This window comes from Thunnus thynnus, chromosome 19 (genome assembly GCF_963924715.1).
Source record: "Thunnus thynnus chromosome 19, fThuThy2.1, whole genome shotgun sequence".
NCBI lineage: Eukaryota > Metazoa > Chordata > Actinopteri > Scombriformes > Scombridae > Thunnus > Thunnus thynnus.
Genome location: NC_089535.1, coordinates 14,056,077 through 14,082,416, shown reverse-complemented (window position 1 = coordinate 14,082,416; position 26,340 = coordinate 14,056,077). Strand labels below are relative to the sequence as shown.

Below are 26,340 nucleotides of genomic sequence, written 5' to 3'. Positions count from 1 at the left end.
AATGACTGATGATACTTTTACCAATTTTACAGCTGGGGAATAGGAAACAGTGATTCATTAAAGGTGCAGTGTGTAGGATTTAGTGGCATCTAGCAATGGGGTTACAGATTGCAACGGACTGAATAACCCCCCGTCACCCTCCCCTTCCAAGTGTGTAGAAGAACCTATGGTGGCCGCAAAGACCCTCTCTAGAGCCAGTGTTTGGCTTGTCCATTCTGGGCTACTGTAGACACATGGTGGTGCAACATGGCGGGCTCCATGGAAGAGGACCCGCTCCCTATGTAGATATAAAGGGCTCATTTTAAGGTATTGAAAACACAATGATTCTTATTTTCGGGTGATTATACACTGTTTGAAAAAGACTGATGAATATTATATTCCATTTCTAGATGCCACTAAATTCTACACACTGCACCTTTAAGTCAGTATTTGCTTGAAAGCAGCAGCAATAATGGCAACAATAACTGTAACAGAAACATATACACATGTGTACATATGTCATGCATGAAATTATCCCAGCGGTCAACTTGATTAAAGTATGGTTTGGGACCTATTATGGACATACAAATGGCAAAAGTAGGCTAAATATGTTATTTTCACCTTTTTTAGATGTTGAATTATATCTCCTCAGCAAACATTACTCTGTCTGTCCCTTGGCTTTTAAGCTTTAGTAACGGAGCATGATGCTTACAATCACGTCTCTGTGCCACTGCTAGGTCAGCTGTCAGTCAAAGACAACGTACAGCAGCAAGGGCTTGTCTGCCTCAGAGGCTAAAGGAACCTTTTAGATAGACGTCTATTTCAGGCTACATGAATGTGAAAAAAGAAAATCGGACAGAGCACTTTAAAGGAAGGGAAATACACAGTTTTCAATGCAACTACACATTCTTTTACTGATTTTTCTGCAGCATATTGTCAGAAAACAGACTACACTTCAGCATAATCAGTAACCCAATAAAACATACTGACAGACTGTGAGGACAGAGACAGTCGAAACCACGGGCACACATGGCTGTCTGTTATAGGAGAAATGCCCCAATCTGCTCCAAATATGCTTACCACAAACAAGAAAGAATTCACATTCACACCATGAAGTGTAGCTCTAAACCTTCAAGTCTGAGTCATACCTACTGCTTACAGGACAAAAATCCAGAAAAACAGGTAATATTTAATTATTGTTTTGCATGGGTAATCATGGGATTATTCATACTGAATAAACAAAGTGGAGATGAAAGAGAGCCCAAACTTAACTTTGGTGTCTTGGCTGTAGTGTAATGTGGTTTTAAAGGGGGCTTTTCAGGATTTTGTTGTTTTTATACTGTTATGATGTTTGATGTTTATGTTAAACAAGGTCAAAGTTCTAAAACTTGAGGTGAACGTATGTTTCAGCCTGCTCTGAACACTTCCCTGTTACCTCTACTTCCTTCTTGTGATGATGTCAGATTGTTCACGTATGCCCACAGACGGCCGTCCTCTCCATAGCCTTTGTTGCTAAGGTTGTCGCTAAGATTGTTCACGTTGTCCACTTGCATATTTTGGATCAGATTTGGGCTTCCAGAAGCTAACCAATCAGAACAGAATGGACTCATCGGGAGGGGGGCCTTAAAGAGACAGGACCTAAAATGTCCTGTTTCAGACAGAGGCTGAACTGAGAGGCTGCATAAAGAGCCAGTATAAGATAAATAAGGAGTTTTTTGAACTGTAAATAATGCAGATATTCCAGTAGAGCCCCAGAATAAAAATATGGACCTTGAAATGTGCATATGTCCCCTTTAACAATAACTGTTTAATGTGCTATTGGATTGATAGGTTGCAAAATTCTAAAGCATTGAGGTCACATTTTTGGGAAATTTATCTTGGGAGTGTTTAAGGGTTTTCTTAAACAATTGATGGCAATGCAGAAGCAGGGGCAATCCTTCCACTAATACTGACAATGCTCAGCATTCCCCAGCAGGCATTAATTTGTGAAACAAGGTTTCAAATCCATTGTGTATACTGAAGTATCAATAGAGCTCTTCTTCTTTTGTGCCCTTATTCTCTCATTTTTTCCAGTAGTGCTGCTATGCGTAGTGACATGAAATCCTGCAGGGCCATGCTATGGGAACAATCTCAAGACATAAACTTTGCATGTAGAACATCCTAATGACAACAAAATATAATTATATGATTAACTTAAAAATTACCCAGCCAGTCAAATTTATAGAGCAGGCAGTGGCAGGCACAGTACAGAGGGGCAGTAATTCAGTTCTTGTAATACGCAATGGTCAAATTTTATTTTAAAAATGTATCATTATGACGTGGACTCCTGGAGTTGCTGACAGTTAGGCCTGTTCAGTAGATCAGTGTGTCAGAGAAACATATCCGTGTTGCATTTGAAATGCTCCAGGATGTGAACTCCGTGGAAAGCAGTGGTCATATGGAGTTTCTGTAGCTGACAAGCTTGACTGGACAGGATTAGACAGGGGAGCTCCCTTTACATTCACCTTTCACACACTCTTTCTCTCAAATGTCTCTCTACACATAATTTAGGTCTTAAACACACACACACACACACACAAACATACAGAAACATAAGTTAGTGATTACTTTCTCACATAGTGCCACCACATTTGACCCTGCTTTTTTGTTTCTAATAAACTGCACTTGGCAGAGTTTATCACAAACAAATGTTTAATTTCATTACATTCCTTACATCGCAAGCAGAATAACAATGCTGCATCCAGTCTGTCAAGAATTTGAGCAGCTTTTGAAGTCATATGGAAGGTGAAGAGGGCAGTAATGATGTGGTGCAGCATTGAGATGGAAAAATTTTTTCATCCGTATTTGTGAATGCTTCTTTCCTCTCTCCTTCCTCTCGCCTCCCTCCCCTCTCGTTCTTGTTTTCTCTCTTCCTCTTTATCTCTGGGTGAATCAGAGTAACAGATGATTGTGCGGTTTGTGTGGGACAGTCTCAGGGGAGAGTTAAGGGAGGGGGAAAACACATTCAGAGACTAAATTAGGGGAGAATGGAAAACCTTTTAGACTTTCTCCTCTTTTCTGTACCCAATTTCTGTTGCCTTGTCCTTGCTCCCTTTCAGACCGCTGCATATTTCCTCCTTCACTGTTGTGGCCTCCTCCACCACCTCCTCCTCCTCCTCCCTTTCCCTCTCTTTTCTCCCTCGGTCACCCCATGGCCATCACCCTGACTACACAAAGAGCTCTGTGGTATCATTAACTGCCCACTCTGTACCAACTCAAACATTTTTCAGTGTTTGATGATGGCCTTACACTTGGATTATTTCAGTGATTTACACAAGGCTCATTGAAAGCTTTGGACACTTCAGATGTCGGTGAAGATAATACTTGATATCCACAAAGGAATGTCCCTCAGAAAACCACAAAGCTATTTTAAGAACGTTTTCTTATCCAATGACTACACTTTTACACTATCCTCAGAATTTTGGCTTAAAATTATTGTTCTTATGTATTTGGATAATTAAGACATGTTTGAGAGGAATTATGCTTTAAAGAAGGTCATTCCAATAAAGTTCTGTTATTTTGCTTCTTCTGTCTCACTGTGAGCTGAACATCTTTGTCAATTTATCCCATAAAACTGGTGTTCCTGTGGTATGCTTTTAACGATAATGTAGGCAGGAATTGTTGGCATTTGGGATAAATACCAGTCAAAGAAGTCAAATTTTGTCATGTAAGATAAATTGCAGCTTTCAGTTAGTATATTTAGCAAATCTTTCACTTTCTTTTTTAAAAAAAAGACTCACTGCCTTTTTAATGGAACTAAAGGACTTCTAAAGGAGAACAAAGTCTGTCACCTGCCACTGAACTGCTAAAGTTAAAGCAAACACAGATGTGTTGGCCCGTAAGAAAACATGAAATGTTTGAGTTCCTCCAAAATACGAGAATGAGAAAATCATTGTGATGTTTCTCACTTCATAACAATGATCACTTGAGCCAGAGATTTGACATGCAGCATAACAAGAGTTCATCTCCTCACTTGCCATGTCAGCATTTACCAATTATGATTTCAGGCAGGCAAAGGAAAAAAAAAAAAAAGCTGTGTTCATGTCAGTGGCAGGGAGCAGAGAGTTCATGAATATTAACAATGGTTTGCGCCCCGGACAACATGTCCCCCTGAATCACTTTGCTTGTCAGCTAGCATTAGCTCCTAAACCGTTACTGTAAAAATGGGTCTGACACTTCTGTCTGACGGGAAAGATGGGAAGGAAGGGTGAGGTGAGCTGAAAAGAGGACAGAGAGGTTAGATATTCTGGCCGGCGTCTCAGAAATAATGAAGAATGGTTAGTTTTATAGCCAGAACATATCCCTTTGTGAGTACTTTGAACCCAATAGGCCCTGGCTGCTCATAACCCCTGCCTGTTCTCTGCTAGATGCAGCATGTTTGAACACTTATCCTTGTCCTTTGCTACTCTGCACCATCTTTTGATTTGAAAAAAAGTTACAGTAGAAACCACATACAAGGAATACACAAAGCTGTAGTTGTACAATATTTAATTATATTGTATGGATTGTGGCTCAGGTGGTTGAGTGAGTCGTCCATTAATCTTAGGTTGGTTTGATCCCTGCCTCTACTTGTCCACGTGTCGTGTCCTTGAGCTGAACCTCAACTCAACACTGAACCCCAAATTACTGACAAATGATTGGGACAAGTTTTATATTGTTTTTCTTCATTTCACTTTTATCAATTTTACACATTCACATTTTAATCTTATCTCTATTTGTTGTTTATGCTGTATATATATTTTATGGGTTATATTTCTACAGCCTTATTAGTCATTTTAGTTTGCTCATTCACCTGTAGCACCTTGAAACGCACTACCCTGTGCAGTTTAAATCTTGAAGGATTTGATTGTTTGATTTAACAGGTATTAAAGAGGATATATCATGCTTTTTGTGATTTTCAGTTACTTATATACTGTTATGATGTTGGATATATATATATATGCTAAACATGGTCAAAGGTCCAAATAACATATATAAAAATGTTCCCTGAAAGTCAAAAGCCCAGGTTTCAGCCTGCTCTGAATGCTTCCTCCTTGTGATGATGTCAGATTGTTTGCCTACAAACGGCCGTCCGTTCTACAGCCTTTGTCGCTAAGGTTGTTTCACAGGTTGTTTGTGTTATACACTCGCATGTTTCGCATTAGTTTCTGGCTTGAACATGTATGGATGTATTTGAGAAGTTTCCATTTTGAGTTAAAAACAGGAAAAAGAAGCAAAGTCTGACGACCAAAGTCGGCCGAGACACAGCTATAACCAATCAGAACGGAGTAGGCTCATTGGGAGGGGGACTTTAAAGAGACTAAAAACTAGAAACTAGGAGTAAGAGCTAAATGAAGACATTTAAGGAGTTTTTGAATTGTAAATCATGCAAAGATATTCCAGTAGAACCCCAGTAGACCTGGAAATATGCATGATATGTCCCCTTCAAACTGACATAATTTGTTTTCGTTGAAGCCTAGTTTAAGTAGTCTGAGGTTGAAGCCATGAGGCTGCGCTGTTCAGGTGTGACTCTGGTCCAGGAGGGTTGTTGTCATCTCACTGACTCATATTATGCACAATGTTGTAGCTACAGTGGAAGTTTGAATCCACATGCTGAGACTCCACAGTTTGGATTATAAGTACAACCTGAAATGTGACCCTGCACTTGGCCTTAGACCTACCTTGTGTGTTCACTGGCTTGGAAGACACCTCCTCCTTTGATAGCTGTTTATTCAGGTCAGAAAAAGAGAGAGAGAGAGAGAGAGATCCCACACTACTAAAGACCAGATTGGCCTCGTCTGGCTCCCAGACAAGCTTTTCAAACTCTTCTTTCACTCCTCTCCCTAAGACATGCTTTCTTTTGGTCCTTTCTTCTCTCCCTCTAATCCGTCCTTCTGCCTATTTAGAGGTGAACAGCGCAGCGTGAAAGAGAGAGAAAGTGTTTTTTGTGTGCTTGACGGGTAACCCTCGCCCTTTTGAAAAGGCAAACAGGGAAAAGCTGCCATTACTACTGGCATGAAGGGATCTTAAGACAACGGCCTTTTCTGCCACTTTATTAGCATTGTAGAGACTAGTGCAGCATCATTCCTCTTTCACCCCTCTCTTTCTCCGTCACTTCTCTGTCCACGTTTCATTTCATGAGCCAGACATCCAAACGATAGAAAGGAAAAGAGGCAAGCCGGGAATTAATAAGGTTACTAGGGGTTAGACTGGCCACTGTTCTAGTCTGAATTCAACAGGCGTTTTCCTGTATTGCTGCTGAGGTGTTTGTTGATATTTTTTTGCAGATTACCACCTCTTTCCCAGGCATATGGATATTGAAAACAAAAATAAAAGTACTGTTTGGATAACTGGAGGAGGAGGGGAGATTGTCAAAGTTCGCAGACCTGTGAATTTCCGTACCGTGTGGTCGGGAGGGCTGAGGGGGGAGCAGCTGAAAGGAAAAGCGGAGGAAAGATGGAAGTTGAAAACATAACAAACAAGCATAATGTCTGGACGGAGACTGGGGAGTATGGGAGCCTAGGTGGAAAGAGCCTGATGAGGTGTGAAGTCTGATTGAGTTATGTGTGTACGTATGAGTTAACGACGTGCGCCAACAATACTGCTATCATTCTCTTTTGCTGGGAAATATGGTCATTAAAACTTGTTGGACTTAAAAGTTGTAAGCAATCAGAAACGTTTCCGTTAACAGTGTGAACATGGTCCGGAGTTTAACTGCGCTCTTATAAGTTTTCATACTCTAAGCCAATCAACCGTTCATATAAAAAATCCTTCCTTTCTTACTCATACATGTCGTACACTTGTGGCACCTACATTAGTCACCTCTGTGTATATTTGCAAAAGACTGAGAGCTCTAGCACCTCTCAGAAGCTCATAGTGTGGACTCAGGAAGCAAACTGGCCTTATCGGGGGTAGACACACAAAGCAGTCCTGGCTGTGGGGTGGCGAGGTATGCGTAAGTACATGTGTGTGTATGTGTGTGGAGGGGGTGGCGGTGGGAGGCACTTCCTCCTATTCTTCTGCTGTTGAAGAGTTCCCATGAGCGCCCCTGCCAGGAGCGACAGTGTGGCCTGAGCAGGCCGAGCCAGCGCCAGTCTCGCCTACACGACGCCGCCACACACTCTCTCACACAGCTGATCTCAGGCGCTACTGCAACTGCTGCTGTTCAGGCCACAGAGCAAGAAGCTGGACAGCGTCTTAACGGATTGAACAAAATGCCAGAAGAGAGCAGAGAGAGGAAGAGATAAAGGAAAGAAGAAGGAATTGAACTGAACTTTTAAAAAGAACACTGCCGTGGATGAAATCACAGGTACAGACTCGTAAAAACTTGCACACAGGAAAGTGCATTGATGACTGGAATCATTACTAGCAATCCTTGAATGGACAAAAGTGCAGCTGGAGGTCAGTGGCAGTGTGATGCCAATTTTACAGAAAGGACTGTTACCAAGAAAATTTAATCTAGACTCATTTGGGGAAAATTGACGCAGAGTGAAGACCAGTTTGGCTGAAAAATAGCCTCCTGGGACCATTCTTGTTGTACTCGACAGATCCCTGTCTTGTTTGCCAGCAAGGTGAGATAAAATACTGTTGTCTACAGCTACATCAACTGGACTGTCACCTGGAAATCTGACATTTTGGACACCGCAAGACTAAAGCCACCCTCTCTTCGGAGAGCTGTCACTGTTGAGATGATTCATAACACCCTAAAATCCACTCAGCCATCAGAACACAGCCCCAGGAGCACACACTCGGCAGCACAAAGGAGGCTGTGGAGATACTCGGGCTGCAGAGGGGCCGGCCAGGTAGAAAATCAGCGTCGCAGTGTGTGCGTGCTGGCTGCGGACTTGAACACTGGAGACGGAGGAGAGAGAGGAGGAGGAGGAGGAAGAGAAGGAGGTGGTGGTGTGATGCACACTATCCACGGGCTGTGTCACCTCTGCATCGGATGTAGGCTGCCTCAGGTGTGTGTGTGAGAAAAGGCGAGGGGACGGAGGAGGAAAAAGGGGGGAAAGTGTGATTGGTCAGAATGAATGACAAGTTTGACAGTTACAATCTCTCATGAGTGCTTTCATAATTACCTTAAGTTGCAAAAGATATATTCCATAATTTAGAAAGCTGCAAGAATTTAGTTGTCTGTTAACAGAAGTGTCCCTGGATCATAATATTTTGCCATTACTGTTAATGAGAAAACTCTCTCTCAACTGCCAGTCCAGCATATCCGGAAAGGAATGACTGGCAGGAAATTTAAGCGATGTGTTTTTTTTTTAAGGGGGAAGAACCAGCTCTCTGTCCTCTACATTATTTATCTTTCGAATAGTGAGAGAAGGATCTGATGGAAGGAGAGGGCAAGAGTGGACGAGAGGAAACAGATATCTGCTATGATATGAAACGATGCCACTATCGATGTCACCGCTGTGCACAAGCCACTTGGTGTACATCTGAAGTCAGTTGAACACACAGTAGAATATAATGTGACTAGAGAATAGAATATAAAGCGATTGTGGTGGAACAGAATATGATTTTTACCATTTGAATATATGAAAGAGAATAGGAAAATGAATCGAAACTTTAAAATAGTTGTAATATTAGGCCTACATGACTGAAATACAGCATGACACTTTCGTCATATGTGTGTTTGTGTGCTGCCCCAGTCACTGAACATACTGACCCAGATAACATTGTCTTACTGAGGAAGAGGAAAACTAGTAGTTGGTTGTGAGATGTTGTGTGTGTTAAGAGTTACAATGTGAGTGGATACAATATATCATCTGTGCGGTTGGTAGATATGCCGCACGTGCAGTTACGTGGAAGCACAGTTTATCCGCACCTGTTGACTGTTAATGTTACCTCTGCTTCATTGCTTGGAAAACAGACCAGACGCGTAATGTAATCGTCGGATGGAGTTTGGCAGGATTTCTGATCCTGGCCGCATGCAATCGTCGTCATGTCTGAAAGGCGGAGCACTGAGGCATGAATGCAAAAAATGGAAAAGCTCTGTCACACATGCATGAACACATACTGTACACACATGAGCTACAGGATTTTCTTCCTTTGGGTATATCTAAATTAATGATAAGAGAGTTAAAATCTTGTCAGTTCCTCCACAGTGCCTTTGATTAAATTATTAATTCATCAATAAGGCCTTGCTCACACAATCTAAATATTTAATACATGCTGGGAACCTTTCCCGTTCATTTATCTTCATTCATTTTCAGTAATACGCCTTGTGATCGATGCTTTGAAAACATACTTAAATGAAAATTCATACTGACTTATTGCATTATTTCTAGGCTAGTCTCTTCTTTTCTGCTCCAGTTCGAAAAGAAAAAAAAAAAACCCCTCTGCTTTCATTTAGAAGTAGAAAAGGGGGCATGGGACCACTACTCCGAGGCAGACCAGAGGAGTCCAAGTGGTTGGACTCAGCTATGCTTGCAAATTGAATTAATGCTGTAAAAGACTCTGGAGTTGAGATGAATTGGTCCAAATTAGGCAACTCTGCCCTTAAAAGGGACACAATATCCAAAACAGCTTTTGTTTAAAAAAAAAAAGAAAAAAGACACAGACATAAATAATAAGATACAGAACGGAAGAGCAGATGAGGCGTGACAGATGAATCGCTCTCTCACTTCTGTTAATTTTGAGTCTGTGCTTTTCTCTATTTTTTTTTTCGCGTATTAAATTTCAGGCTGGTCTTTCAAAATGGTTTATGACTCTGTTTGTTGTTTGTTTTCCTTAATTCCAGTGAAATGTGTTTTTTTTTTCATACCATCTGTTCTTGCATTTGTCTTTGTCATCTGTTCTGTCTCTGCCACTTTTTAAAAGTCCCACTGCCCTCTTTTACCACTTAATCTACTTAATCTATTTTTCATCTGTTTCTCCTGTTTGTTTGTTTTATCCCTGTTAATCTCTCTCTACCTGCAGCCAGTTTCCTGGCTCCTGTATATCACTTTTTATATTTTTCAGTCAGACTGGAGGATGTATATCTGTCTGTATTCATACAAAAATATGCAGATACACAATTTTATCTCATAAAACACTGTTTGTACTTTTTGGCAGAGTCATAAATGAAGATGAGGAGTCATATGTTCACCAATGTGTGTGTGTCAGTGCTTCTTCAGAAGGAGCCTCCTTTTCGTGATGGTTGCCTTCACGTACAGTATATCGCTTGTAATTACACATAGGTATAATACTTCCATGGCTCGTGTGTGTCTTGTGTTTGTGTGGTAAGGCTTGTAATGCTCTCCGCAAGACGAATTATAATGACAACATCACATCGGCTTCATCTTATGAGGTGGTTCAGTCAAGTTTCAGACATGTCAAATAGGGCCGCGTGTACAGAAACAATCTTGAATCGCTTATGTATGCCAGGTAACAAAGTCAGTTGTCTTTCCGTGTAACTACTTTTTACAGCCGTGTCAGTTTGGACGGAGACTGAAACAGAGAGAAATCTGAATGCGAAGAGACTGGAGGGTAGAGAAATATGCTTAAGGAATTGTGGCCCCAAACAGTATGACACAGGGCACATAAAATCAGTGGACTATAAGAAACTGCAATCGTACCCGACATTTTAGGGTCATGACGAGCTTCGGGCCTGTGAATAATCACCATATTTCTCCAAGTCGCTGAATCTTGCTGATGGGTAGACTTTTTAATTTAGCAGCAGATACATGTAGTTTTCATCTGCTTTAGAAAAAAGAGAAAGAGAAAGAGAGAAGGGGGTGGTGGTGGTGGTGAGGGGGGGGGGGTGTCTGTGTGTTTTGGGCCCCTGGTTGTCAGCAGATGAGATGGAAAGTGAGATGTTTTGGATGGAACTCTGTTGACTTTGGCTCAGACTTCGGGCACAGGTACTGAATGTTTGACGACGCTGGGTCAAAGAGAAAGAGACAATGGGGAAGAGCCATCAGCATTGTCTGTCTGTGTGAGTGTATGTGTGTGTGTGTGTGTGTGTGTGTGGATCCGGTGTATTTGAGATGTGTTTGTCTTGTATTCTGAAATAATGTACAGGATGATAATGTTGAGATTTGTCAAAACTTTATACGTACATCCCTTACTGGACTCTGGATTCCAGTAATGAGTGTCCAGCATTTATTTCTACATAAAACTGGATTTAAACTCTTTTCCAGATGCTTGCATATAATCTGCAAATATGTGGCACAATAATCATAATAGTTGGTCAGAAATTCTGTTGCTGTTAACTTTTATATTAAAAATACATCTGACAAGGGAATATAAACTCACAGATTACATATTACTTTTTGTGAATTTTGTGAAATGATCTTTCATATATATATATTTATAGAGTCTAGCTTTACGTTTAACAGTTAGTATTATTATTAATTAAAGAAGCAGTTGTACACCGTAGAACGCAAATACACATATACAGCTTTTCTGTTGGTCTATAATAATTGTGAAAGTGTCGTATGAATGAGCAATGAGTGACCCAGACATACCAACTGTACATTATTATAAAGTATAGATGTGAATTTCACTAAATCCAGAATATTCTATCCTTCCCCAGCTACTAAACACAGAAAATCTTTCTTCCATCTCTTACAGTTGTTTTTTCTGACTAACTCAGCTAATTGGCTTCACCGGGAAACTGCTGTCAAGACAGTTTTAATAGGAAGTAGAAGCAGAATACCAATCTACTTAATCATCCTGTAGGAAGGAAGTTGATTATTTTGCCAAAATGCTACTTTCGTTTCCTGAGGTTCTATCTTCTTATCACAAAATGATTCTTTGTGTGTTTGTGTGTGTGTGTGTGTTCTGCAGGTGACCATCCTTCGAGGAAAGGATGGATATGGCTTCACCATCTGCTCGGATTCCCCTGTGAGGGTGCAGGCAGTTGACCCAGGCAAGTTTTCTGTGCATGTACCTGCGCACATTCAGCTCAACCTTCCGGAGAGCTTGTTTAAATCTTGAGGTCATCACATATTAAGAAATCATATAACGTGAAAGAATTACATTGTCTTTGGAGCTAAATTGCGCGTTTGAGATAGTACAATCTGTCTTTTAGACGACTGTATTTTTACCCAAATAACATGTTTTGTTCAGCACTTGCGCCCATACTTGGAGGCATTCTCACTGGACTTCCACCCAAAATTATACATTGATAGTTTTAAAAGCAGCCATTAACAAAGGTACTTTACCTATGATTTGATTGTAATACTGTGAGTCAGATTTTAAGTGAGGTTTTTAATTTTCATTGGCACAACTGCCAACAGTAGATTACTAGTTTTAATTATGTTAATGACATGAGCTTGGCACAAAACTGAAACACCTTTATACATATAAAGTTTATGGAATCAAAACAGGTGGATGAACTGCTTCTTAACTTAGAAACTCTTCTCTGTATTCCAACTTAAAGGCACATGCTGTGTAAACAGCCTAGTGTATGCTATGCTGTTTGTTTCACATTTATTGACCTGAGTTTGGCATCTCATGAATGCATCTTGCGTCATTAAACTTTAATGTTGGTGATTTTCTTAGGTGTTCCACTGGTAGCTTTGAAAATTGCCATTACGATCGACTCATGCAGCAGGGTGTTGCACTTAATAGGGAGCCTGCCTGTCAAATGGAAAACTTGGAGTCAAGCCCCCTTGTTGGCAGGTGTCCACCCTGCTGCCATGCCTTGAACAAGATTCTGAATCTGGAGTTGATTGTATCATTACTGTCCCTTTAGACAGATGAGAGGGATTCAAAACTTCGCTATAGGAAACAACTAAGTATCATAATATCAGATTATTATTTTATTATTTCATCTGTACAGTCATTTGTCAGTCTGAGAAGTCCAATACTGAAGAATATTATGGAGTTGTAGCCCTGGGTAGCATGAGTGGTACCTGAAGGTGTGTAATGATAAGATTTTTGTTCCATTTCTTCCTTCTGGCAGGGGGTCCAGCAGATCAGGCAGGTCTGCAGCAGTTGGATACTCTTCTGCAGCTAAATGGTCAGCCAGTGGAGCAGTGGAAATGTGTGGACTTAGCCCATGCTATCAGGTAATGACTCCAACATACCAGAGGATTTACACCAGGATGTAGTGGAATCCTTTTCATTGACTTATTCAGAATTAAGGACTAATGGTTTGTAATTTATCAAATAAATTAGAGGTTTGAAGAATTAATTTTGCATCCTGATTGATTTATAATCTGAGCCACAGTGATGACTAATAGCTTTGGCTCAATACCTGAACAAGATCTCTGCAAAAAAGATATTATTTAGTTTAGAAGCTGTCAGTATGTACTCAGCTTCCAGTGATGTGAGGAAATGACTGCACAATAGATGCTGTGATGCAAATAATTTATCAGGACAACATAATCTCAGTTATATTAAATGTTTCATTACCTGTTCTTGCCTAATTGATGAGTGTATGTACATCATATATATATATAAGGATTTGATTGAATTCTTGTATTATAGATGCACAAATACAATAATAAAAGTAATTTATAGTTTAACATTTACATGTTCATCAATTTTGTCCTCCGTTTGCACAAAATATTAACTTTACAGTCCACCAGATGTTGATCATGATCTCTCTTGTCATTGCAGAAACAGCGCCAATGAAATCACAGTGGTGGTGTGGCGCACCGGCCCCTCAGCTAAGCCTAATTTTGAGGGCCTCATTCACCGGCCCTCCTACAAGCCCTCCACTTCAAACTATGATGCCCCCTCGCCCCCTACCCGCAGGCGTGTTCCAGATGTCGGCACAAGCAAAACCCCTCCAGCTGTGCCACCTCTCCCAGCCCACCACCGTGCCGCTGCCAGCCGCAGGCTGCTGGTCAACGGCTCTGAAGCTGGAAATAGCAGCGGTGTAGGTGTAGGGACCCTCGGGTGGGGGGCCCAGGGGGGATCGGCCGAGGAGCTGGACGGGAAACCGCGACACCTTCACCACCCACACACTGCTACACTGAAGGGCACCAGGGTGAAGGCATCTAATGGGGACAACTACATCATCCTGGCCCCCATCAATCCTGGAAGCCAGGTACCGCAGACTGGTGGTGGGCTGCATCTTCATCATCTCCTTCGTCCTCCTCATCCTCACCAGGGTCATATGGTGGCTCATCCTAGATATGTCTCCTTACCTTACATCCCTGGTGCTGATAGATAGAAGGACTGTATATACAGTATGTCTGGGCCATTTGGGTTAATGTTGTCTCTTTGATTTGTGCTTCAAGACATGTTTTGAACACACTACATACAGTGCACACAGTGTCATGTAGATATGGAATACCCTGACAAGAAAGAGGAGACAATAACATATAAATTGTAGCTGTTAATAATACATTGTATGCCTTTACTATGTCAAGCTTTGACAATATTTCTTTCATTACATACTACCGACTAAGCACAGTTCATGTTAGGAGAATAATGCATATGTATCTGACATCATTTATCTTACAGATATCTTATTGATAAATCATCTGTATGCCATGGTTTCTACAGCAGTACATGAAGAATCTGGCATTTATGAAAGGGAAAGAATACAACAAAAATATTACTTTAATGCATACTTTATGAAAATACACAAATTCCAACACATTCACATGCAGTATAACATGGATGTACATGCACAGTATAGCATCTACATGACATCTTGTACAACATGTACTTATGGTTGCATTTAGTGACATCATGTACAGTATATGAGGTAAAAGCTTTCATCATTAAAGCAAAATAAAGCAAATTCATTAAATCAAAAAGACTGAACTGAATTCCTCAGCTAACACCAATGTAACCCTACAATACTAACCCATTAACCACCTAACAAACATGTTGAAGCAAAAGGAAAAAAAAAAAAAGTTTGGAGACAGTTTCCCTGCAGCAGTGTCCTCTGTGTGTTATTGCTTGCAATCTAGGTTTAGCCTACAGTTTCTAAATCGTTGCTTAAGACCACCAAAACATTTCTGACAAACTACATCTTTTTCCTGTCATATGTAGAGTTGATAGTTAAGTTAAATTCTCCTTTTTTCCCCTTATACCTCTGTGTCTGATTAAGTCTGTGTGTCTGTGTGCCTCATGCAGAGTAAGTCTTCATCTGTGAATGCTTTTCAGCTTGAGGTTCATTTAAGGAACATTGTAGTGCAGGGCAAGACAGTGTGTGGCGAGCAGTCCCAGACATGAGATGAAATTGATTTTAGAAGAAAGAACAGAAGCAGATTGAGTGAATAAGACATTCATGAAAGAAATGACAGACAGTATATTAAAAGAAAGAGAGTAGAGTGGTCTGTTAGCCTCTGGAAAAAGGTTGCTAACATATTGGACAAACATTCCCCTTCAAATAGACACCACTTCTGCCCAAAGGCAGGAATTTGGTGAGTTTTTCGTGGTGGCCATCGCAGGCTAAATATACCGAAGGCCCCGTGGAAATGGGTCATGTTGGTGACATATCGCGCCGACACAATACTCTAGTTCATAAAACAAAGAGCTTTGAAAGCACACGCTGCAGTAAATATCTCCCCCCAATAAGCTGGTAGAAAAATGTGCTAATGATATGTCGAAAACGTCTTGTATCTTTCTGTTTTCGCCTGTTCATCTGAACAACACGTGAAGTGGTGGCGGCTTCCTATCTTTATTCCCACCGTTGATTGTAATTTGTTATGACAGTTAGAAACCCTCACTGCCTCACTTAGTCCAGCGCGATTCAGACAGGCTCAGCTGAGTCCTAGAAACTAAATTCAGTGTCATGCTAGAAACCACAGATGATAAAGTAGAGTTTGATCCCTAAACCTTTTGCATATCAACACAGAAAAAGAAATGTAGGACACAAATATGATTAAAAAATCTTTTTTTAAATTAAGGAATTATGTCTTATGGCATCCCTTTCCTATCTTGATATCTTACAGGATCAATATCACACCATAGAAAGTCAAAGCAAGAATCAACTATCAATATAGCATCAGTTTAGTGATTAAATAATTACTGTATCTTATGTCATTATTTTAATATGTATTTAGGCTTTACTCCATCCTAGATGTTCGTGAGTTTTCATTTTTTGCTTCAGCAAGCCTATTTGATATTTATGTCATTTCATATTATTCTGCTTTCAGATCTTGAGGCCTGTTTACCAAGACAACCAGGGAACATTAGGTAAGACATGATTCAAGACTCATGCAATGTTTAGTAAAAAGGCTACATTGAACTCTGTTGGGGATTTTGGCTGAAAGCCTTTGTTTAAGTTGGCTTTAGTGCCTTTATTATTTTGGATGTAGCCCAGTGTCAATTTCATTTTTGACCTCACATTTCAGGTTATTATCATTTTAATGACCTTCACTCAACATTTGGCACCCTGTGTCTGTAGTCTGGCTTTAGAAATACAGCACATGCAAAATACTTTTGATGCTCACTGTTGAAATCCTAAATTACTTACTGAAAACCTTTTAAATGTTTGTCAAAGATCCTGAAAAAGGGAAGAATCAGTTATCACCAGTTTTATGCTCACAATGGTTTTTTTTTGTTTTGTTTTGTTTTTTGGTTTTTCTGGAACCTGACCAGTATAACAGCAACATATATAGTATAACAGCTTAAAATATCAAATATACATCCCCTCCCTTTTTTGAAATAACATGTTGCCCACAACACTATGGAGCACTAAAAGGCAAACCACACACAGAACAAAGGAATTCTGCTACAATAAAATCAGATTTTTTTTTAGCTCCTCTTCCAGCTTATATTCAGCTGAGCAACCATGTGGTGTGGTTTCTAGCTTTTTCATGTCAAGCCAGCAGAAGACCAGCTATGATCACAGTAACAATCGTCATTTTGTACATACAGGTAGCTGGAAACACAATGACAATAAGAGATGGAAGTATACTGTTCAGATCAGATCCCTGAAGATAGGAAATTCTGTCAATTTGTATTTAATCTGCACCCAAAGTGGTGACACATGTGCTGCAGGGATAACAACTTTGATTGGTTGATTCACTGCCAGTCGGACATCTTTAGCCTCAAATTTGATGACTGTGTAGCCAGAATCTCCATTACACCAAGACCATGGAGGCCTGGAGGAATTTAAAGAAATAGTTTGACATCATGGGAAATATGCTCATTAGCTGTTTTGGGGAGAGTTAGATGAGAAGATTGATATGGTTATCGTGTATGCGTGCTGAATATAAAGCTGCAGCCAGCAGCTGGTTAGCTTAGCTTAGCATAAAGCCTGCATACATGGTGAAACAGCTTGCCTGGCTCAGTCTGAAGGCAACAAAATCTCCCCAAAAGCCTTATACTTATACTATACTTATACTTTTTACACTTTTTGTACAGATGAAACAAATGAGATATAATGTGTTAATCAGCAAGCTTGGGGGATGGGCTGGGAGGCAGATTATGTTACCTTCGGACAGAGCCAGGCTAGCTGTTTCCCCCTGTTTGCAGTTTATGCTAAACTAAGCTAACCGTTTCCTGGCTCCATCTTTATATTTAGCACACAGACTGAGAGTGGTATCGATCTTTTCATCTAACTCTTGGCAAGAACGCGAATAAGCTGGTTAGTTTAGCTTAGCATAAAGCCTGCATACATGGGGAAACAGCTTGCCTGGCTCAGTCTGAAGGCAACAAAATCTCCCCAAAAGCCTTATACTTATACTATACGTATACTTTTTACACTTTTTGTACAGATGAAACAAATGAGATATAATTTGTTAATCAACGAGCTTCGGGGACGGGCTGGAAGGCAGATTATGTTACCTTCGGACAGAGCCAGGCTAGCTGTTTCCCCCTGTTTGCAGTTTATGCTAAACTAAGCTAACCGTTTCCTGGCTCCATCTTTATATTTAGCACACAGACTGAGAGTGGTATCGATCTTTTCATCTAACTCTTGGCAAGAATGCGAATAAGCGTATTTTCCAAAATGACAAACTATTTAGGCTCTCCAAGTACTTTATGAAAGAGATTACTCCACACCCAAGTCAGTACCTAGAAGTGTGCCACTATAAATGCCTCCACAAATTCTATGTAATCTGTGTCTTTACCCTTACCTGCTTCAGCTTCCTCTTTTTGTTCTTCAGCTGCCAGGTTATATCCCGCACGGCAGGCCTCCGGTCCACAGAGCCAGGGTGGTGGTGGGGGTGCTTTTTCTGGAGGTATGAGTAGTAGTAGTGGTGGAGGTGGTGTGGGTCTCTCCAGTCGTACTGGCTTCCTACGTCGGTCCAACAACTCCAAGACGACAAAGACAGCGTCCACCTCCACTAATGCCCCCAACTACCAACAGCAGAATGCCAACTTTGCCAATTACCAGAACTGTACCATCGTCCGCTCACACACTCCACATGCCAACTACGGATATGTTAAAGTGGCACCCAAGATCCTTATCTTCCCCATCTTTGTTCAGGTATGCCAATTTGTGTGAATATATGTCTATCTGTTTTTACAATTATATTTGTTGGTGATTTTACAGTCAATTCTGGGGCATCATGATTTGTGCTTTATTGTATACATTTTAGGGCACTACAGTATTTTCATCCCAATCTTTAGCTCTGAGCCTCTGTACAGAAATGCATGCTGATATGTTTTTACACTTTTTTTTGGTATATATTAAACAAACAAGATATAACATGTTAATTGTGAGCTTTGGATGTGCTCGTTGGCAGATTTTGTTACCTTTGTACAGACCCTTGTTAGCTGTATCCTCCTGTTTCCAGTCTTAATGCTAAGTTAAGCTGCAGCTGTCTTTTAGTTTAGTTAGTTAAGCTTTATTTATCTGGGAGATCTCATTGAGATCACATTACATATACACAAGATTACAAGATCATTAAAACAATCACAAACATTATAAAAAATATAAAAGTCCCCCACAGGAATTAGTGTCTCCAACTTCAGGCTATGTTGCAGTTCATTATCTGTTCAAACTTGAGAGTGGTGTTTATCTTTTCAACTTCAGCTTTCTAATCTCGAGTTGACTGGGTCATGATCACTGAAATCTTTTTTAAAAAATGACGAGGATGCAGTATAAAGAAAGAGATAATATAAGGAGTGAGAGGGAGAGGATATGCAAATGACTTAAGCTGTGGACATTGTGGTTATGTGGTATACATATTAGACCACTAGGTCACCATGATGCTCTGAACATTAGCACTGAGTGGTCAAACAGGGAAATCCATGTATAATAGTGCACCAGATGCTCAATATGATATTGGGTCAAAAGGAAGTAGACATTTGAGGTTTTCAGTCACATGCTCTCATTTATGAAATATTGTGACCTTTCTGTTTAAAGATCTCAAATTTTCAAGTCATGAAGGCTCTCATGGGTATGTATGCCATTAGGCAGTAGTACTTGACAGTTTGTCTGTCTGTGAAGAGAGACAGCAAACCACAAAGAGACAGAGGGGGTGTTAAAGTGAATCTAGGAAGTCTGCATTACAAGCTGAGCAACCAGTATGGTTATTTTATTAACTTCATTTTTAGGTTAAATGAGGAATTGTATTGACTAAATTAAAAAGGTTGTTTTGGCTTTTATGGATGATTTTACGATCTTTCCAACTTTCATCCCTTCCGCTGTGTGCTGAAAATTTTACATATACTGTCTGTACTTCATAGCATGATGATAGGAAAGACTGTTTATATTTTTCTAAATGGAGAATAGCACAAATTAGGAAGTAGAGGCAAGATATGTTAAGTCATGTGTTGTTGCATAATAAAAGCTCTTATTTCAGCAAATGTACGTACATTAAATAACCAATAAAGACCATCATGGGATAAGATGGTTGTTATACAATATTTTCATCTCCTTCAACATTTAAAATACTACTGGTATCTTCGGGTATTTCATTAATTTGTTTTTACACTTTTAACATGACATGACTGTAGTGGCATTTCCTGTTTATCATATAGAAAAGCATAACTATGACCCTATTACATACAGCATGCAAAGGTTACGCACATTGATATTGAGCTGGTCCTCTGTCACACCTTGAACTTGAGAGGAAGTCCCCTCCTCCCACGTTGCCGCACTAGTTCATTTTAAGTGTCAGTGTCTTGTCATACTCAGACCACACATACCGAGTCACAGTTGCAGCACACTTTCTTCCTTCATAGAATCACTTTCAGTTGAGTTTCACACAGTGAAGAATCATCTTGCTGTGAACTGTCTAGCAGATTATTCGGATTTGGGAGCCAAAATGGACTTGGTACTGCAACCTTGTGTTTTATTTTACCAATCAATAGCAAATGTAATATCATATTTTTGATTTTTATCTGAAAAATTCTTAACATATGTTCATGATTTTGACATGAGGCTAAGGATAATTGTATACATTATAATGTTTAAAGCAATATTTACTAGTGGCCATTAATAAACATCTGATTCAAGTTGTCAGTTATCAATACATGTGCTTAATGAGTATTTAGCCTCAAAATTTGTGTTATAATCAGTCTGTGTTATCTGTTTTTTCTCTCTGTCTAGCCTCTTGACCTGTGCAGCAGAGCTCTCATCATATCCGAGGAGATGATACTACATGAGAGCAAGCACCACTCTCTAAAGGTAAGCAGAAAAAAAGCTACATGTTAGCAGTATGTAACAAGATCCGTTTTGCGCTCACCATTTTCCACATTACTGTTAAAAAAACGGAAATTCTTGAATACCACAAACAGATATTTTGTTCATTTGTCACAACCAGTTATGTGGTTTATTTGTCCAAACTGAATGTGACGGTCCATTGCCTCGATGCACATCTTAAGTCAAAACGTGTGTGTGTTTTCGAGTTATGCATGTACAGAGAGACGGGGTACAAGTCAAAAGCAACATCCTGGCATGTCTGAACATCTCTGAAGAATTTGTAACTACTCTGAAGTATCAGGTTCACATGAGTTGTGGAAAATGAATAATTGATAGGATGAAGGTAGAAATGAAGGAGGAGTGTGCCACAGGTCTGACTGACTGAGAAAGTCTGTTTTATGTATCAAAAGAAGCTGTTGCTCCTTTAATATATATTAATGATACTTTCACAATATATAAAGCTCACCTTTCAATAATATTCTGCATTATTGTAAGGTATCATATGCAGTATGTTGTTATAGTAAAAGTGGAAAATATGTAACACTTTCTCATCAAGGTACTCCTTCTTTCAGAAGTTTCAGAAGTTTAAAATAATCATTTTTATCCTGACACAAGTATTTCAACATTGTAGGTGTAGAAATACTCTATATACTATAATTTAAAAGTTTTGCATTGAAAGAAATGCATTAGGTTTCGTGAGCTTGTAGGATTTTATGTGTAATTCTGCAAAGAAACTAAGTACATTACAACAGAACCAGGTGCATTACTGTAATGTTACACATAACAACTTTAAGCAATAGTATAATGAATGTGTGTTTGCCAAGTTCACCTGGAAAAACAGGGTGTTAACATTCGCTAGTGTTAGCCACGTTAATATATCAGTATTGACTTTATAAATATTTGCATTTCCTTGATATTCGTGCACGTACACTAAAGTATGATGTTTTGGCAGCAGAGGTTATCACAGTCAAATGATTTACATCACTAAGAACGTTAAACATGATCACTCTTGTGGGAATCACACAGGCTGATACATAGTGTAAATGTAAGGTTTCATGAATCTGTGATTCAAATGAGGGAAACCTCTCTGACATGCTATGTTGTTTTTCAGAGGAAGCATGCAAAGCAAGTCTGTGTGTACTGTATCTTCAAAGAGAAAAGAATGAAAAAAGCATATCGTTGTATTGAATTAAGCTCTCGCTACAGTTCTTTAATTTGCTCTGTCAGATAATCTTTGCTGTGCAGTGACTGTTCGAATGGAAGGTAATCCTGGCCTCTCTCTGGGGTCTGTCATTAAACAAATATTTAACAGCCAGTGTTTGTCAGGAGGGAGTTTCTCTCCACTGTGCCATTTTATAGAGGCTGTTTTTAATGATCTTGTTCCAGCTTTTACTCTTTGCTCACCAGAGTTGTGTAAGTCTGCCCTGGAGGCAAACATACAAACTCTATTGTTCACACAAATATGGAACACTTTCATTATAATGTCTGAACACAAATAACAAGCATTGCACAGATTTGACTTAGTCCAAAGTGACATTTGGACAAAATTGACTTTTTTCATTAAATAAATGAATACTTAATAAATAACAATGCCAATTTGATTTGCCTATTACATATTTAGCAAATGTATAATAGTGGCCCAAAATGTTGTTATAGTGTCTTTGTTTTAAAAATAAAAATAATTAGTCTATATTTTAAAACCAAGTTAATACCAAACTGTCAATCATTAATTAAAGTTTCTGATAAAATTAAAGTTTTAATCAGAGGGCGCCATTGTTATCTTGACAGTCATGATATAGTGCAGGATATATTTATGGAAAAATACACAATACTGTTACATGCAACATACAGTAATCATGTAAAAATAACTTATTTGTGTCTATCAATTGTAAAACAAGACCAAGTGGACAATTTATGTGTGTTATGCTAAATATCACAACATCTGGATGACTGAAATGTTACTTAGACAACATTATTTGGCATTTGTTAGTTTTAAGTAACCAAATTGTTGATTGTATGACTTCACACATTTTTTTTTTGGGATGGGCTGAAAATTGTTCATAGTTCAAATTCTTCATAGAGTGAGACAGTCCACTGTAGAGTAGGAGTTAAAATAAACCTTTTAAACATCTATTTTGTAACAAATCTAATAGTTTCTCTGTGGGAAAAGTGTTGCTTACTGCTGCTTTCCTCTCATGTGCTTTGTCCTTGTTTCTTTACCCTTACTTACATCCTCTTCCACCCACTCAAATGTACGTGCACATGCACTCGCACACTCACAGTCAAACCACATACTGGCTACAGAAATACCCTCTTTGCTATCTCATCCTTCCGAGGAAGCCGCAAAAGCAAAAGCATTGTCACAGTGCCCATCTACATGACTTACAGCATATGTGTTATCTTGTTGCATCAATGCATGGACTCAAATATGTGAACATGATACATAATCTAGGTTCTTTTTTTTTTTAATCATTTACAGTATCTCTGTCTCTTCTTTTTTCATGCTCTGTTCCTCTCGTCATTCAGTTATTCATTAATTTTATTGCTTTACTGGTATAACTTTTCTCCCTTTACCAATGCAGAAGCGTGAAACCAGTCATGGGCCATCATGGCATGTTGGAAAACTCTTGGTCAAAGATCAAAAGTGGCAATCTGTAGTGTTTCTGTGTGTGTGTCAGAGAAAGGAGTTTAGAAATTTGTGTGATTAGGTTTAGGCTAGAGTACCGCCTCTTCTGCACACATGAAAAGCAACCCTCACATCGAGCTGTCTTTCTAACACCCCATAATCAATAAATAATCAATATTTTATCAGACACTGTCTGGATACTAGAATACATTATCACCAAGGCTACAAAACCAAACAGACATTACATATTTTAAAACTTGAATTATGATTATGATAGCCTGTTACTACAATTAAAATGATCAATCGTACTAAAATGTACTACAATCGACTTGACTGAAAGTAGTAAATTAAACTTTCTTCTCAAATTATAACCCCTCTCTATGTCGAAGAACATATTTTATATATTACCTGGTACTGGATTATTTCTCACTTTATGCATTATCTGTGCTGTGTTAAATTCTACCAGATCCATATACTTCAAGGTATATGACTTAAAAAACACATAAATTGCTTACTATCTTTATGGCTCTTTTTGTTAGTATGCATAATGACTGCTTTTGTAGGTGTTGCCCCATACTTCCTCACAGTAACTAAGACACAGCAACAAGTGTACAATGCTTTGTGATTCAGAATGTGCCTTGTTTTTCCTAGTATTGCAACACTCCTTGCCGACTGTCTCGCACATATCTAATATGAGGTTTCCAGCAGATTTTGTGGTCTGATATCACACTTAGAAATTTATTTTCATATACTCTTTCTATATTGACATTGTATATCATCACTTGTACTTGAGTGATCAATTTCCAAACAACATAATCTTTGTTTTGTTCAGATTTAATGATAATTTGTTTATGTCAAACCACCATTTTAATTTTCTCATTTCTGTTGTGATCACCTCCAAAAACTGCTGTAAATTCTCCCCAGAAAAAAAATATTTGTGTTGTCCGCAGACAATATAAATTTCAATATTTTTGATACTCTACATATGTCATTTATGTACAAAATGAACAATTTCGGGCCTAATACTGACCCCTGAGGTACTCCACAAGTAATATGCATGCACCTTGATTTATGCTCACCTATCCTTGCAAATTGTTTCCTGCTTCTCAACCAATTCAGCACAACCTCTCTGATACCATACTTTTCCAATCTATCGAATAATATATTGTGATCAATTGTATCAAAAGCTTTTTTTTTTAGATCTACAAAAAACTCCCTCTGCATTCTTTTTATGTCTATACAATTAGTAATTTCTTCAATTAATTCAATTAGCGCCAAAGAGCTTGATCTATTTGTTCACGGCTTCACGATCAACAGGCTTCATGATCAACAGGCTACAAAATAAGATGCTGGCCGCTTTTAAATGTATGACTGTAATATGTATGTGTGAAGCGCATTTCCTGCGCTAGGACGTGGGGCGAGGGAAAAGCTCTTGTGGGGGTGAGACCTGTTGAGTGTTAGGTGCATCTCACAGGATAGCAGATGTATGTTTGTGAGATGTGATTACTTGAAGGTGTGAAGTACTGGTGAGACTGTGATGAAATATGAAGATGTGTTTCTCCATTTTCCCATTGCCTTCCTTTCAACCTCACCCCCTCCTTCATCCTCTTTTTCACTTCCTGTTTCTCCCATTTTCACCCTCTTCTTTCTATCTGATGATTTAGGTTACAGTATTCGTCTACAGCGACCTGATGCTGGTGACTCGAGAAGATGAGCCAGGCAGGTGTAACGTCCTTCAGAGTCCCCTGTACCTCCGACACCTGCGGCTCCAGGACGGTATGTAAATGTTAACACATTTGTCATTACACTGAAATCCTGGATTCATGTGTCAAATTGTGGCATGACAGCAATTACTGGACTCATCATTAGTTTTTCAGAGAAGAGGGAATCTAAGGAGTCTGTCCTGTAATCAAAAAGTCACAAATTGAATCAGAAATTATTGATTCTGCTGAATTCCTAAAGATAATTTATTCTTATGAAACAGTAACTCTGACATGTCAGAGGTGTTGAGGTGATTATGTAAAGTCTTAGTCATCAGTAAGTTTGGTGTGTTTGTCATTCAGGACAACAGAGAGCTCAAAACTTAAGAGTTGAGAGATGCATTTTACTGCATCAACACATTTCTTAGTCCAAAAAGACATCAGCCTTAATTACAACATGAAAATCTATATCTAAACAATCTTATCTAATCATAAACCATGTTAGACTTTTTACAGTTCAACCCAGAACACAGGAAATATAACATGTAAACACAGAATTGCACAACTAAAAAGAAACATACAGAACTACTGTATGATTAGAGTGATATTTTCAGTCGAGATTAACCAGAGGATATTTAGGGAAAGACTGCCCAAGTTCCTGTTGCTTTGTCTTTTTAATTCACCTTGGTGTAAACAACCATCTCCTGTGGCAATATGGAGAGAATAGTTTGGCCATCAGGGCCACAGAGCCTAGGCAAGTCAAATAAATAACGTAGGGGCTCACTGTAAATATCTGTGTTTAGAGTAGTGGGCGTAGACAGGGGCAGGGTCTAGAGTCATGGTTGGTAACAAAGCCTGCAGAAAGGGGATACACATACTGTAGAACCCGTATGAAGAAAATGTACCAGTGCAGTGCATAATAAGTGACTCTTGCCTCTAACTGAGTGTTATAACATATTGTATGCATGTCGCAAAGATTAACAAATGATTGTAACTATGGATTTTGTCTGTTAGACTTCAGGTCAATAGATAAACATGCTGAGCAGCAAAAAACAAAACAAAAATGTTTGTGCATGAGTGACAATAAATACGACTAAGCAGTAGGATAGCGGTGTCAGGATTATGGGATTGATTTAGCAGGATAACAGGTGTTAGGAGGATCATGTTGAACAGAGATCGTGTGTTCTGTCTCGCGGAATAATGACTTTAGTGGTGGTGTAGTGTTCAGAGTCATTGCCAGTGTAAGGGGAGACAACTGTGGGTCTGAGATCACTGATTGCCAGTGTAAATCAATGCAGTTTTGAGTGATTAATAAGTTTGATCCTTTCAGTGGAAGGCTGGGCCTGACCTTAAGTGGAGGGTGTGTGTGTCAGTGTAGCCTCACATAGCTGCAAAAGTGACAAAACCCACTATCATTGCCCCCAAGGAAAATAAGTGCCCTGAGCTCACCTTTGTTGTTGCTTTGTATAGAGCCAAAAAAAATGTTAATGCACATTTTTCAGTTGTACCTTATTTCAATATAATGT

The 26,340-nt window shown here is 39.2% G+C and overlaps 1 protein-coding gene across 5 annotated transcripts in view; it reads left to right on the top strand.

The window, feature by feature from the left end:
* Positions 1-26,340, top strand: part of rgs3a (regulator of G protein signaling 3a) — a 157,487-nt gene that overhangs the window by 50,316 nt on the left and 80,831 nt on the right. For 2 of the 5 annotated variants that reach the window (XM_067573934.1, XM_067573937.1), the window contains 7 exons: positions 11,770-11,851; positions 12,890-12,995; positions 13,549-13,981; positions 16,047-16,086; positions 18,003-18,325; positions 20,396-20,473; positions 24,779-24,890. In XM_067573934.1, the coding sequence (XP_067430035.1) occupies positions 11,770-11,851; positions 12,890-12,995; positions 13,549-13,981; positions 16,047-16,086; positions 18,003-18,325; positions 20,396-20,473; positions 24,779-24,890 (1,174 nt within the window). Of the gene's footprint in view, positions 1-7,053; positions 7,959-11,769; positions 11,852-12,889; positions 12,996-13,548; positions 13,982-16,046; positions 16,087-17,862; positions 17,903-18,002; positions 18,326-20,013; positions 20,121-20,395; positions 20,474-24,778; positions 24,891-26,340 lie in introns of those variants that run through there. The other 3 variants (XM_067573935.1, XM_067573938.1, XM_067573942.1) reach the window with 3 other exon arrangements.